The sequence below is a fragment of the Grammomys surdaster genome, unplaced genomic scaffold, assembly GCF_004785775.1.
Source record: "Grammomys surdaster isolate TR1022 unplaced genomic scaffold, NIH_TR_1.0 61, whole genome shotgun sequence".
In the NCBI taxonomy this organism is placed as follows: domain Eukaryota; kingdom Metazoa; phylum Chordata; class Mammalia; order Rodentia; family Muridae; genus Grammomys; species Grammomys surdaster.
In genome coordinates this window covers 17,983,095-17,996,676 of record NW_021604563.1, presented here as the reverse complement: position 1 = coordinate 17,996,676, position 13,582 = coordinate 17,983,095, and the positions used below count along the sequence as shown (strand labels likewise).

The 13,582-nt window shown below is 34.5% G+C and overlaps 1 protein-coding gene across 3 annotated transcripts in view; it reads right to left on the bottom strand.

Annotated features, from left to right (window-relative positions):
- The window catches only part of Hdx (highly divergent homeobox), a 201,415-nt gene that overhangs the window by 70,221 nt on the left and 117,612 nt on the right, over window positions 1-13,582 (bottom strand). For all 3 annotated transcript variants that reach the window (XM_028787297.1, XM_028787366.1, XM_028787423.1), the window contains 2 exons: window positions 12,426-13,532; window positions 3,224-3,277 (listed from right to left, as the gene is read on the bottom strand). In XM_028787297.1, coding sequence (XP_028643130.1) covers window positions 3,224-3,277; window positions 12,426-13,532 — 1,161 coding nt within the window. The remainder of the gene's footprint in view (window positions 1-3,223; window positions 3,278-12,425; window positions 13,533-13,582) is intronic.

Here is a 13,582-nt window from a genome sequence, read left to right as displayed (position 1 = left end):
AGTGAAAAAATATATGCATGAATGGAGTCTCATAAAGGCAAGGAGAGATACTAAAGATCATGTAAACTTTAAGTTACATTCATTCATTTGTATGGCAGTATGGGACATGCCATAAACTTTGTGTGAACAACCTGTAAGAGAAGGTTCTCTCCTTTTACCCTGTGGGATCTTGGAGCCAATCTCATATGCTCAAGCATGGCAGTGTCTTTATCTGCAGAGGCATCTTGGAGGCTCAAGTTCATTTAAATATGTACCATTACAAAAAAATGTATTATATATTGGGAATTTACTTAGAGAACAGATTGCAGATGTTGCCATCAGAGAAAAAAACTTCAGTCATTAGAGCGTTTGCCTATAGCCTTTGCAAGGTCTTAGATCTAATCCTTAGCTCTGTAACAAAACAAAACCAAGACTGATAAATATATGAGATGCATATGCTAACTCTCGCTAATGTACAAATTTATAAAAATTACATTGCAAAATGTAAGTATAATAATTTCCTTTAAAATACAATATGTAATTTACACTTCCTCCACATGCCATTTTAGAAGCTGCATTATTATTACATGTTCTATGACTGTATTTCTATTTCATAAGATTGAGAGCTTTTAAATATTAAGAGTTTTTAAAGTATATTAAAATACCAAGGTGTATCAGTAACTGGATGGAATATTCATTAACGATTAATTGAGGTATAATTAAGATACAGTATAAATTCACTTCAATAACTTCAGCCTATCTTCTGAAGGTTTGTTTTCATTGTTTTGTTGCCTTAAATTCTACTTACTTGCTCTCATGTTCACTTATTATATATTCTTTCATCTCCATGCCAATACTGAGCCAACTGGCAAGTTGCTTATGTTAGATGGACTTTTCAATACTATTTTTACTCTGATAATGTCTATTGCTTTCTTTAGATTACTTTTTAAGTATTAGAGATGGAAGCCAGTGCCGAATGTGTGGCAAGCAAGCACTGTACCAACCAAGTTATATAGCCTTAGCCTCTAGCCTAACACTCACTTGCTGCCACTGAAGATAACTTGTGCCTGCTTACTGAAGTGCTTTCACAATTTTCTTCTACCTTGTCTGTCAGATAATGCCACCATCTGTTGTGCCAGTAGCCTGGTTTTATCAGTCATGGTGAAAGATTCCTGTGACTTTGTATAATGAGGGATTTTCACCTGGTTCCTGGATATCTTGACCATTATCTTCCAAGGCTTTTAGTCTTATCTTTTTTTTTAATAGATATTCATCTGCTTAGGTTAGGCTTAGACTTTGTGGTGGCATCTACAGTCTTGTCCTATCACAAGACTGGGAAGCCCATGCCTCTTGGAAACCAACTTTCCAGCAAATTCTAAATGGAAGGGCTTTTTAGAAGGGCAAGAACTCACTCAGTTTCCCTGCTTCCCAGGCCCAGAACAGGCCGACCATTGTCACATTGTTAAGTCATATATTATCTAGGACCTTTGTTCTGTGTTCTTTTCCATTCACCTCTTAACCGGAGATGTGCCCGGAACTTTGCAAACATCTGTCCTAGCCCTAAACCAGAGTTCACAGTGCATTTTAACCTAATATGGTAATGTCAGATGACTTAAGACCTACTTCTTGTGGTGTGACAGTTAACCCTTCCAAAGGAAACTTTCAAAAACAATACCCTTTGCTTTCCCTAAGTAAGCTGTACCTTTCTTTACGTCAGATACTGCCTCAAGACTGACTTCAGTCCAATCTTTGCCTGTTTCAGGGCATTCTCTGGAAACCTAATATGATTATAGTTTCAGTGATTCTTTAATTTCTGTATCTTCTTATGATCTGATATCACTGATACATGTTAGTGCCACCTAAAGTGACAGAAACCCAGGTACTTGTGAAGATAACTTCCCTATAATGCCAATCAACAGATCTATATCTGTAGAAAGAAAAATGGATTCACCATATTTCAGGAACTTCATGTTGTAGCTTAATTTCTCGTGATGATACCAATTAGAAACCTGCCTTAGTCCATGAAATGTGGTGCTGTGTAGTGTACAGGACACAGAGAGAGGCTGCACAGACAAAGCTGTTTGTTTCAGTGTCATCTTTTTGCTTTCTATTTGGGTGTCTCTGGGAGAACGACTAAGCTCAGTCCCAGTTGGGAAGGTGAGCACTTCCCTGGCTACAACATGTCAGTTAAAGCTTCTTTCCAGCTGATCTTCCTTACCAAATTCCCAAACTTATTTACGGAACTCTTCAGGAGGGTGAAGGTATTAATGCTGTGTGAGTTTTTTTTCTGTTACTAGTATAAGTGTTACATGCCATTTAAATCAGGTGGCCTTCTGCTTTTGCTGTTAAGTAAATGACAAAGGACCTTATGATTCCTCTATGCTCTGGGCTCTCTAACCATTTCCCCTTCTTTCCACCTTTGAGAAAGCTCTTACATTATTTTCAGCATTGTATAGCTACTTTACAGGGAAGGGAAGGAAGTAAAGAATCTGGACAGTCTTGTCTGAATATTGAAGTTCTAGCTCTAATTTCATTTGTTCTCAAACCTATCAATTCTTTTGTAACTTAAGTTACCTTTATAAATGTGTATTTATTTTCCACAGCTTTGTAGTTTTTTGTAGGTACCAGCTACAACAAAGTATTCTAGGTACTTGGTTAAATATAGTTTTATGGGTCCTACACAGAAACAGTCAATGAGATTCTATGGGTAAATGCAATCTTACTGAATTTCTATGATATTACAGTACAGAACTTAGAGTAGTTATAAATATTAACTACATATCACTTCTAAAATCCTGAATTGTAGTAAGAGTGGTGAGGTATATTAGTAAATATTTATTGGCTGTTAAGATTAAATTGTATGATCAGTGAAATAGAAAACTAAGATATTTTATGAGTTGCTTTAAATGTTTCCTTTAGTTATGAATCTATTTTCTTTCATTTTTTTACTTAAATGTTTCTTTTTTATAAATGGTAGTATAAAAAAACTTGCAAATAAAAATATAAATTTGTTTTTAAACAGAAAGAAGTCTTGCTTACAGATTACTCAGTATATTGATTTCTGGAATTGAGGTTGCCTTTGAAGATTAGATAATATGATCTAGAAATATGTGTTTTGAGACAATTTCATTTTATCAAATCTAGGTTTTATTGTTTCTATAAAGATTACTAAAAATGTCAATGATATTCCCACTAAGAATATGACAGGAAACTCATGTGTTGTGTTAAACCAAAGGTTACTTACTGCTCTTTTCCTAGAACACCCTGTAATCCAAGGCACAGAAAGGTTTCCTGAAATCTGTGAAAACAACAAATCGAATCTTAGTATGTATAACATTGCTTGTAATGTTGATCAATTCTAAAACAAAACATCGTATATAATGTGGAGAAAAATAGATCTGTATTTAGAACATAGGCAAATCGAAGGCATTCATTCCTTACTTATTTAAAGAGCCTTCCCTTTTAGAAAAAAAAATTAGAAATGGTGTAGAATCTTCCAGAAATTAAAACAAAAATACTTGTTGGGCACTGTAAGGGATATGAAAGTATGTAAAAAATAAAAGTATTTTTAAAAATTCAATGTTCTATGGATTAAGAGAAGAAATTTTTTAAATAGCATAGCATATAATCACAAAACAAGAGATGACACTATAAATGAAACACACTAGTGGTATTTACTTTGAACATTAAGTACTTACTAATATAAATATTATTACAGGTACCTTCTTAATGTGGATTAAGATATATTGATATTTTAGGAATTAAGTAATCTTAGGGATTCAGTACAAATCACTGAGAAACTGTTTTTCTAAATTGTGTCTTTGTTAGATAACTATCTTGATATGCCTTCTATCTTTTATCACAAAGTGACAAATATAGATTTTAAGATCACTGATTTGAAGGATGATTCTTTTGTATAAATAATATATAACTGTAAAAGGTAGCAAAGGTGAAATTTTAAGCTATATCATCTAAACATAAAGGTTCTCTAGATAAAAAGTATCTCCAGTAAAAGCTGTTCTTTTTGAGATATAGTCCAGTGTTTAGTGTTGATAATGAAGTTCTGCAATGTGTCAGTCATGAACAGATAGATACATCTTCCATAATATACAAGTATTTCATATTCCAGCAAATATTTTCTAGTACTGTCTCCAAAGTTTGAGAGATTTTTAACATTTACAAATGGAAGAGAGTAATGATCAGAGTTAAGAATATACTTACTTCAATTATCTGTATAACGCACATATAAACTTGACTTAACATAAGTAAAAGTATTTTATTATTGTAAAATATTTTCACTAAATGTATAATAAAATGGTTATTAGGTGAATTTGGAAGGTCATAGCAGAGTATGAATAATTGATTTTCATTTTAGAAATAAATGATAAATCAACTGAAATAATCATGTGCTCCATACAAATAGAGATATCCAATTATTTTGAATTATCACTTCACATATTCCTATTAGTGAGAATAACTCAAAAGTAGCTATGCAGAACCTCTGGAAAACAAGTATGATACAGCAAAGAATTATGGATAAAACAGAATCCTAAACTATCAACTACTAAAATGTTAGATGATACTAAAATTTTCTATTCACCTAACATCTACTGTAATGTATTATTTAATTCCTTACATTTCTAGCAAAATCCAAAGAACAGCTAGTCAGAATAGCTAGATTATATAAAAATAAAATTGAGTAATACTACAAATAAACATTCCTTTGACTTTCAGGAGTCTTTTTTGGTGCAAGATTGAAAGACAGGATTCTCATACACTAGAATCCATAAAACATAGTACTCAAATAAAATGGACAGTTAGTTTAATTTTACACATAAGCAACCTGATTTAGAAAACTATGAAATAAATCTACAAGGTGGATCTCACAAACATTTTAGAACTTACACAGCCAAATGAGTGCTCTGCATTTCAAACTAGAAAATTTATGATATTATAAACTCATTATAATAATGTTGTCATTGTTGAAAGCATCTGGGAAACTTGGAAATGTCAGTTCACGCCTTATCCAGAGATTCTGTCTCATTACTCACACACCTTTCATTGTAACTAAAAAACACAGCCTAGATTAAACATTCATACTATTCACTAAATGTGGCTCAGAATGAATTCTATTTTCTAAAATCAAATTTTAGTGATGATTTGTCATCAGTAAAAGCATTTAAAAGAATCCCACAGGTTCTTAAAAAAATTGTAAAAGACTTCAAAAACTTTTTGACAAATTGAACATTATTAAAATAAGTAGATATAACTTTTCAAGGTATCTAATTTAAATTCTGTTCAAATGTCTATCAAGTATCTCTCCTATATGAGATGCCATTTTAGCCGTTACAGGAAATAAAAAGATAGGTAAAACCTAATTTCCTGGAGGGCAAGAACTATGGTTTGAAGGGAAGAGATAAGACAGGTACATGAAAGATTTTAATACAAAGACAACTATAATAAGAGTTATAATGGATGTCCAATAAATAAAGTAATAGGAGTTCAAAGTATGGCGAAATTACACCCACTTGTGGATTGATATCTCAGCTGAATCTTAAAAAGTGAGTAGAATTTTGATAGAAATAAAAAAAGAGACATTCCAGGGGAAAAGAATAGTATCACTGTTGTGGCATGAAATCACAGCTATATCTGAGAAACTGTCAGTTCATCTAGCACTGCTATGGTAGGCTGAAGTCATTTGGTGGAAGTAAGGAATGCCATGTACACTTCTAATTCTGTGGAAAGTATGGAGCTATTGAAATTTCTGTGGTATACCTGTTATGTGACAGAACTGTATTTCTATATATTAGAAAATTTAACATGACTGTCCATGTATAAGAACTACAGAGAATTTTATATGAATTTGTACAAGAGGTAATTTAGGCTAGAAAGTAAGATAGGCAAAGTAGGAACGCAGAAGAGAAATGTAAAAAAAACCTACATGCTCTAAGACAGATCTTATACAAGAGACAGAAAAATAATTGGATGCTTGAGATGACAATGACCTTTTAAAATGACCGTCATAAAGCTACTTCCTAGACAGGCCAACCTATTTAATTCAACCAAGAATTATAAATTTAATAGAAAGAAATGCCTTTTGTTTGAAATCTGTCTTATGGCAAAAATTGATGTGTTTTAAAAAAAATAACACAATTGCTTAAATGTAAATTAGAATTAATTGTTTGTATTGTTGAGCATAGCGAATCCAAATGTAACATGTTTCATGTAAAATTGTGCTTATACTTGAAGCTGATGATGTATATCAATATGTTAATTATACATTAGATACTTATTACTTTTGATGGGTGTACATTCAAAAGTCATGTATATGGTTAATTTGAAATTTGTTTCCTTTTAGAGAATTTTAATCCTATAAAAGGTCATACAGGAATCACATGTCAAAAGCATTAACTTGATTCTAAAAGTAATTTAGTTATTCTGTTAGTTAGTGTTTTGTCAATGTGACCCAAGCTAGTCATCTGAAAAGAAGATAGTTCAATTATGAAAATGTCTCCAAAAGACTGGCCTGTATGCAAGACTATGGGGTATTTTCTTGATTAATTGTTGGTATGGGAGGGCCCAGATCACTGTGGGTGATGCCACTCCTAGGCAAGTGGTTCTGAGTTCTATATGAAAGTAAATCATGGAGAGCAAGTCAGTAAGCAACTTACTTTAGCCATAAGACAGATTGCGAACCAAAGTCATTTCCTATAAGTTTCCTGCCTCCACTCCAGGTTCCAGCTTGTATGCCTGGTCCAAATTCCCTCAATGATGGATTGGGATGTGGAAGTCTAAACCAAATAAACCTTTTCTTTCCCATGTGCTTGGTCATGGTGTTTTATGATGGGGTATTACTGTGACAGACCTGACCATGTCATTCTTAGGAAGACTATGATGTGTTTTGTGACACTGGGATGGCAAAATCATTGATTACCCAGAGCTTAATGAGCTGATCTGTGGTAACTTAAAAGATAATGCTGAAAAAGTGCAAGCAAATGGAAGCCTTCCCTGTAAAGTTTTAGAGAGAAGTTTTGAGAACCCAGCAAAGACTAGATCCAGGCCACTCAAGTGATCCATTGGAATAAAATATATGAGTTTTGGTCAGCTGGGGGTGAAAGTCACTTATGATTAACAAGAGACCATCACCACTACAATGAAACCTTTGCCCTCCTGGGACAACCAAACTGGCTGGTTTGGGCTGAGAGATCAACTGTGATTAATAAAAGCCCAGCACCGTTGAGGCAAAATCTTCAGGGAATGCTCTCTCAGGTTCAGTACATGGAAGCTGTGGTCCAGAGGGGGACAAGGATGTATCTTGTGTTGGCAGCCAAACTTAGTAATGTGTAAGAATCTCTCACATAGTATTGGATTTGAACACATGAAGGAGTCCCAAAAAGCACTGAATTTTGTCACTATGAGAGGCCAGGAGAGGCCATTGGTGAAGGTAAATCCTCTGTTGTAGTAGAAACTCCAGGATTGAAGAACTTATAGAAAAAGGCTGAGGATTGCCACCAAGTAATAGGTCCAGAGTTCCTGAAGAAAGCCTAGGAGTTCATATGTCAAGGTGCAGCACATGGAGACTGCAGCATTTTGGAGATGCTAGTGCCAAGGGATGACCACAAAGGATAGCAACAGCTTGAGCCTATGAAATAAGCTATGTGTGTTATGGATGGCAGAAACAAAGAACTTGAGTTGCCCAGGTTCTGTGGAGTCCAGAAGATCACAAGAAAGTTCTACCTGGGGAATATTCAGCCTCAGGATTTGATTTATACTGCTGGATGTCAGTTTTGCTTTGCTTTGATTGTGACTATACATTTGTTCTTCCTTCTTGGAGCAATAAAGTATTTAGACTGTTTTCTTACTTTACGGGAACTCACAGTTATAAGACAGTGAATATTTTTGCGACTTTAAAATTTTAAAGAGACATTGAGTTTTCAAAGATAATTTGGCTTTTAAATTGTTGAAGTTTTTCAAGACTGTGGAACTTTTAAAGTTTTTCTATGTTTTCTATTGTAATATTAATAGTAACATGACATTTGGGAGACAAACAAGAAAGAAAATCTTATGGTTTAATAGTGATGTGTTTTTGTGTCAAGTTGACAAAGGGTCAATTGTGTTAATTTTGTCAACTTGACAGAAGCTAGACTCATCTGAGAAAAGAGAACCTCAAATGAGACTATGCCTCCATAAGATTTGTCTGTAGGCAAGCCTGTAGGACATTTTCTTGATTAAATTTTGGTGTAGGAGAGTGTAACCCATTCTGAGCAAGGCCATCAATGGGCAGATGGTCCTAGGGTATTTAAGAAAGCAAATTGATCAAGCCAGGAGGAGCAAGCCAGTAAGCAGTATCCTCCATGGCCTGTGCTCCAGTTTCTGCATCTAGGTTGTTGCTGGAGCTCCTGTCCTGGCTTTTCTTAGTGATAGATTGTGATATGGAAGTGTAAGCCAAATAAATTCTTTCTTCCCCAAGGTGCTTTGTGTCATGTCTTTATCACAGCAATAGAAACCTAACTGTGACATCTATAAAGAATTCTATACACATGATGGATACCCTATTTTTAAAATTTCAAACCACTGAAGCTACAAACTGAAATATGTTTTATTTTATGTGAGTTAGGAAAATTGAATCTTTATTAATTAGCATTTCATTAAATGTGATTTGATTAACTGAAACAATTAGGCAATAACTGTCAACAGTAAAAAATTCATAAATCAATTATTTAGCTTTTAATGCCTGACAATCATAATGCTTAATTGTCAGAGTTCGCTATCTTTTTTTTAACTTATGAGGTGTATAACATGAGAATATTGCTGGGCATTTGACAGGAAGTCAATAAATACTTTCTAATTAATTGAATTGATTATAGCCTTCACTGTTCACTTGCTGAAACTCTACAAAAAGCTAAGCATGGCAAGATGCAAAAGACTCCTTTAATAGAGTAAGAACATGGGGACAGGAGAGGAAATTTCTTCTGGTTGAAAAGAACATTTTACTTTATATATATAAAATCAGCTCACAAAATAACAGATTAACAGGTCCCCATAAGGCATTTTAGACATATTTCATTTGTATTGATTGTTATCCTATCCACTCCTTCCTTATCTTCCTACCTTCCCCTTGCCCTAGTATAGGCTTTCACTCCATTATTCTGCCTTTTATTTTATTCTATTATCTCCTCACTCCCTTCCTTAAAGATTCACTTTTCCCAGTCTCATGGAGGTCCTTTGTAGCTTCCTAGTTCTTCCAATGCTTTTGCCCTCCTCAGTGCACACGTTTAACAGTTAGAGGCTAGGAAACACAAATGAGAAACAACATTAAGTATTTATCTCTTTGAGTATGAATTGCTCGGAAACAAAGAAGAAACCATGTCGTGATGCACATATCAAGTTTTTCCATTCTTCTCTCTACCCGGTCTCTATCAGGGCTCTGAGAAGCAGATTAGCTTTACAAAGTATTTTCTAATATTATCATTTTTGGATAAGCAACTAATGTGCTTTAAATATAGAAATCTTTTTTCCATTAAGAGATAACAGATGCTTTAGGAACATTTATGACCCAACCAAAATTCTTGCAATTCACAACCAAGATGCTATTTTGAGTTTATTTCTACATAATTTTAGAGGTTAAATTTTATGAGCTACAAAAATAAAGAATGAGAAACTTGGAATTCTATGATGTGTAAATGAAATCAGAAAAGGTCCTCAGATGTAACATAAAAAAAAAACTCATTTTATTCTCAATTCTTGAAATACTGGCTGTAAAATATTGCAATATTATAACCAAAATGATATAAACTTTATCTGTAAAGACTTTTTTCAGATTCAAAGGCATATGGCAGTATACAATTACAAATTTGAAATGAAATCTTCCAGAATGCTTTATTACCTAATTTTGCTCACGTAAAAAGACATTTGAGAAAATATCAATGTTCATTACTAATCTCAGAAACTATACCTACTAAATGATAACATTAAGTTTACAATACCATTTTATAAATTAAATGAAGTCATTTTATAACATGGTTAGCAACACATCAGAGCTCCAGGAAATAATGGAGCATTCATATTTTGTTAGTAAACTACCATGTTTGGAGGGTTATGCTAGTATTTTTACCATACCTCTCCTTTGCATACAACTCTTCCTTGAAGCAAACTATAGGGTTTTTGTTTCATAATGTTTTATTTTAAACACCATAGCTTCTTGTTACACTAACCTTATGGGCTCTAATGTAGTAACTATATTTTGAAAACAAATGGCAGATTGAAGTTAGCAACAATAAGAGTTAGGAAGCTCTAGAAATTTGTTCTGCTAAGACAATATTAAGTAAACAACTAATGGGATAGAGGTTGGAGCACATAACTAGAACTTGGGAGTCTGGGGCAGGAGGATTACAAAACCTTGGCAAGTTTATATAGGCAGTTCCAAGCCAGCATTACATTGGGTCTCTATGTCAAAACAAAATGAAAAACAAGTAGTGAAGGACTAAACCAGCATTGTGGCAGCTCTGAAAACCTTTCAAAACCTATGGCAACTAAGCAAATGACTAAGTGGTTATAAAATGTATGGTATTTTTATTGACCATTTTTAGAGCTGTGTTTTTAGTGTGACATGACATGAAAACAGTTTTGGCCCAATCCCTAGTCTCTTACGTGAACAAGAGGCAGACTTAACTGATTGAATTTTTCATTACTGTAATGTGTCTGTAGATGTCTGAGGCTCTCTTTCTCTATGAACTGGAAGTTCAGATATCCAAAAGTGGGACATGTGAGCACTCGGACTGAAGGAATGGACTTTCAGTACTACATCATTGTTTTTTTTTTTTTTAATTTTTCTCCACCTAGCATTACTATCTCTCTTTATTATCTTTATTATTTTTATTTTGAGACAAGGACTTACTATGTAGCTCAGGCTGGCCTAGAATTAGTTATGTGAATTAGGATGGCCAGGAGCTTGTAGTGACGACTGCAAGTAGTATAGCACTACAATCAGCCATTGCTTTCCATCTTAAATTATAAAACTGTAGAGAGAGTTAGGAGAAAATGATGTGTTAAATTCCGAAAATCCTGGAAGCATCTTTCCTTCAGTATTGTGGTTGAACACATAAGGATGTGTAGCCAGTAGCAAGGAAACAGCAAATATCCACATCTTATTATTCAAATTCTCAAATTCCATATTTGTTTTTGTTGTTGTTTTTTTTTTTCCTTTTAAGGAGAAGACCTTAAGGAAGGTTCAGAGGTAGACTTATAGTTCGCAGTTAAAGAGATTATTTGAGGAGGCTGGAGAGATGGTTCAGAGATTAAGAGCACTGGCTGCTCTTCCAGAAGTCCTGAGTTCAATTGCCAATAACCACATGGAGGCTGACAACCATCTGTAATGGGGTCTGGTGCCCTCTTCTGGTGTATTTGAAGACAGCTACAGTGTTCTGGCGAGTGTGCTCTCTCTCTCTCTCCCTTTCTCTCTCTCTCTCTCTCTCTCTCTCTCTCTCTCTCTCTCTCTCTCGTTCTCTCTCTCTCGTGTGTGTGTGTATACATATATACATATGGAAGATATATACATATATATGTATGTATGTATGTATGTATGTATATACATATATATATATATCGATAAATATATAATAAATCTTTTAAAAACAAGATTATTTGAAACATACCCAAACTATTAAATATGTAAAACAGTAAAGAAATAAATGCTGTTAGGCTCCCAGTCTAATATTTCTCCAAAGTCTTACTCTGGATATATCTTTTCCAATAAGCACCATACAAAAGATTATTTGAGGGCTGGAGAGATGGCTCAGCAGTTAAGAGCACCAACTGCTGCTCTTCCAGAGGTCCTGAGTTCAATTCCTAGCAACCACACGGTGACACACAACTATCTGTAATGGGATACAATGCCCTCTTCTGGTGTGTCTGAAGAGATCAACAGTGTACTCACATATATGAAATAAATAAATCTTTTTTAAAAAGATTATTTGACTAATGCTCAATTTAACATTTTAATCAGGCATCTCCTTTTGGACACATGAGTTAGCTAACCCATTCAAGGTCTAAGTTCTCAGCCATTACTATCTAGAGTGCTGCATCACCTGCCTATCAATGCATCCAAGGAAGGCAACTGGGGACATGACCAATATAATCTTATTAAATGCGGGAAATCCTATGCTTCCTATAAAGTACCATGTCTTGAACAAATTATTTTATGTCAGACAAATTTTATTAAGTATCTATATTCCTTTTATTTTTAAAAGTCCTCATCATTTTAAAATTTGATATAGAAAACACACCATTCTTCAAGGTGTTGGCTACAATTCAACATTTTCAAATAAAAGTCTCAAATTATTTCAAAATATGAGCTGTGACCTAGGCTGTGATATAACTGTATAAAACCACCAGTTTTAAAACAAGCACACATATAAAAATCTTTATAAAATAAATGTATGCCTTACCTGGTAATTGTTTTGGTTTTGTGATAACCTCAGTTGGTTTGATGATACAAAATGTGGAGAAAAATTACTCCGTGATGGATTAGTATTACTGTACATAGTGGTAGATGCTGTATGCAATGAGGTCCGTGGTGTCAAATGGTAGTCTCTATTTTGATACAGTACATTGTCTGACAAATCTCTAATATTTACCATTTGTGAATTTGGCAGGTTTCTTCCTGGTCCAGGCAAAGTTGTACTTTGGTTCTCAGCTCGAAGGGAATTGCCACTTTCATAAAACCTTGAGTAGCTTATCTGTGCTCCCATTGATGCCAGCTCTTCTTCTCTGGCATATTCATCTTCTGCATCTCCAGTTTCCATTGCAATGGACAAACAAGTTCCTTCTGCTGAGCCTGGCTTCTGTGTGGTATTTCCTCCCAGAATTCTCTGAGGGTAATCACTGACTGCCAATGAAAATACTTCACGAATTTCCAAGTTTTGTGTTCTACAGCAAGGGTCTCTAATGGTTGGCATTTGCCCACATAAGTTATGTGATGCCAGACCTGCATGTTCAGGTTTATATGACCTTTGAATCCCAACTGGTTCAATTTTGCAAGGTCGCTGGCACACAGATGGCTTTTGAGGTACTGTCATTTCAGAAGCTTGCACCGGAGAACTTCCATAGCTTTTCTTTGTGTGATTGTACACTGAGTTTCCAGCATTTAGTACACTTGTCTGTCTTGACAAAATAATTGTCTTTTCCCCTAGGAGCACAGAAGCATTTTTACAGTGTGCTACTTGTCTTTGAACAGGAATGTGCAATTGAAATTCAGTGTCATTTTTACTGGCTGCCTTCTGAATAGGAATTTTATGTGCTTCTGTAATTTGTGTATTTGTATGCTTTGTAGTGCCTTGCTTACTTGATGAGCTTGCTGGACTGTATATGCCAGTTACAATGACATCATTATTGGCAGAAGTCCAAGAAGATTGCTGGCTTGAAGGGCGGGCAATATTAACCACATTTCTGACAGTAATGTCTGGAGCTGCCAATGAGGTACCAGACACAATTCCTGCTGCTCCCGATTCACAGCTTTTACTACTCATTTTTCTTCGCTTATTGCCAACCCACGTCTGAAAAGATTTTTTAAAAAAAGCAATATGAAAAAGTTAACAACCAGCGT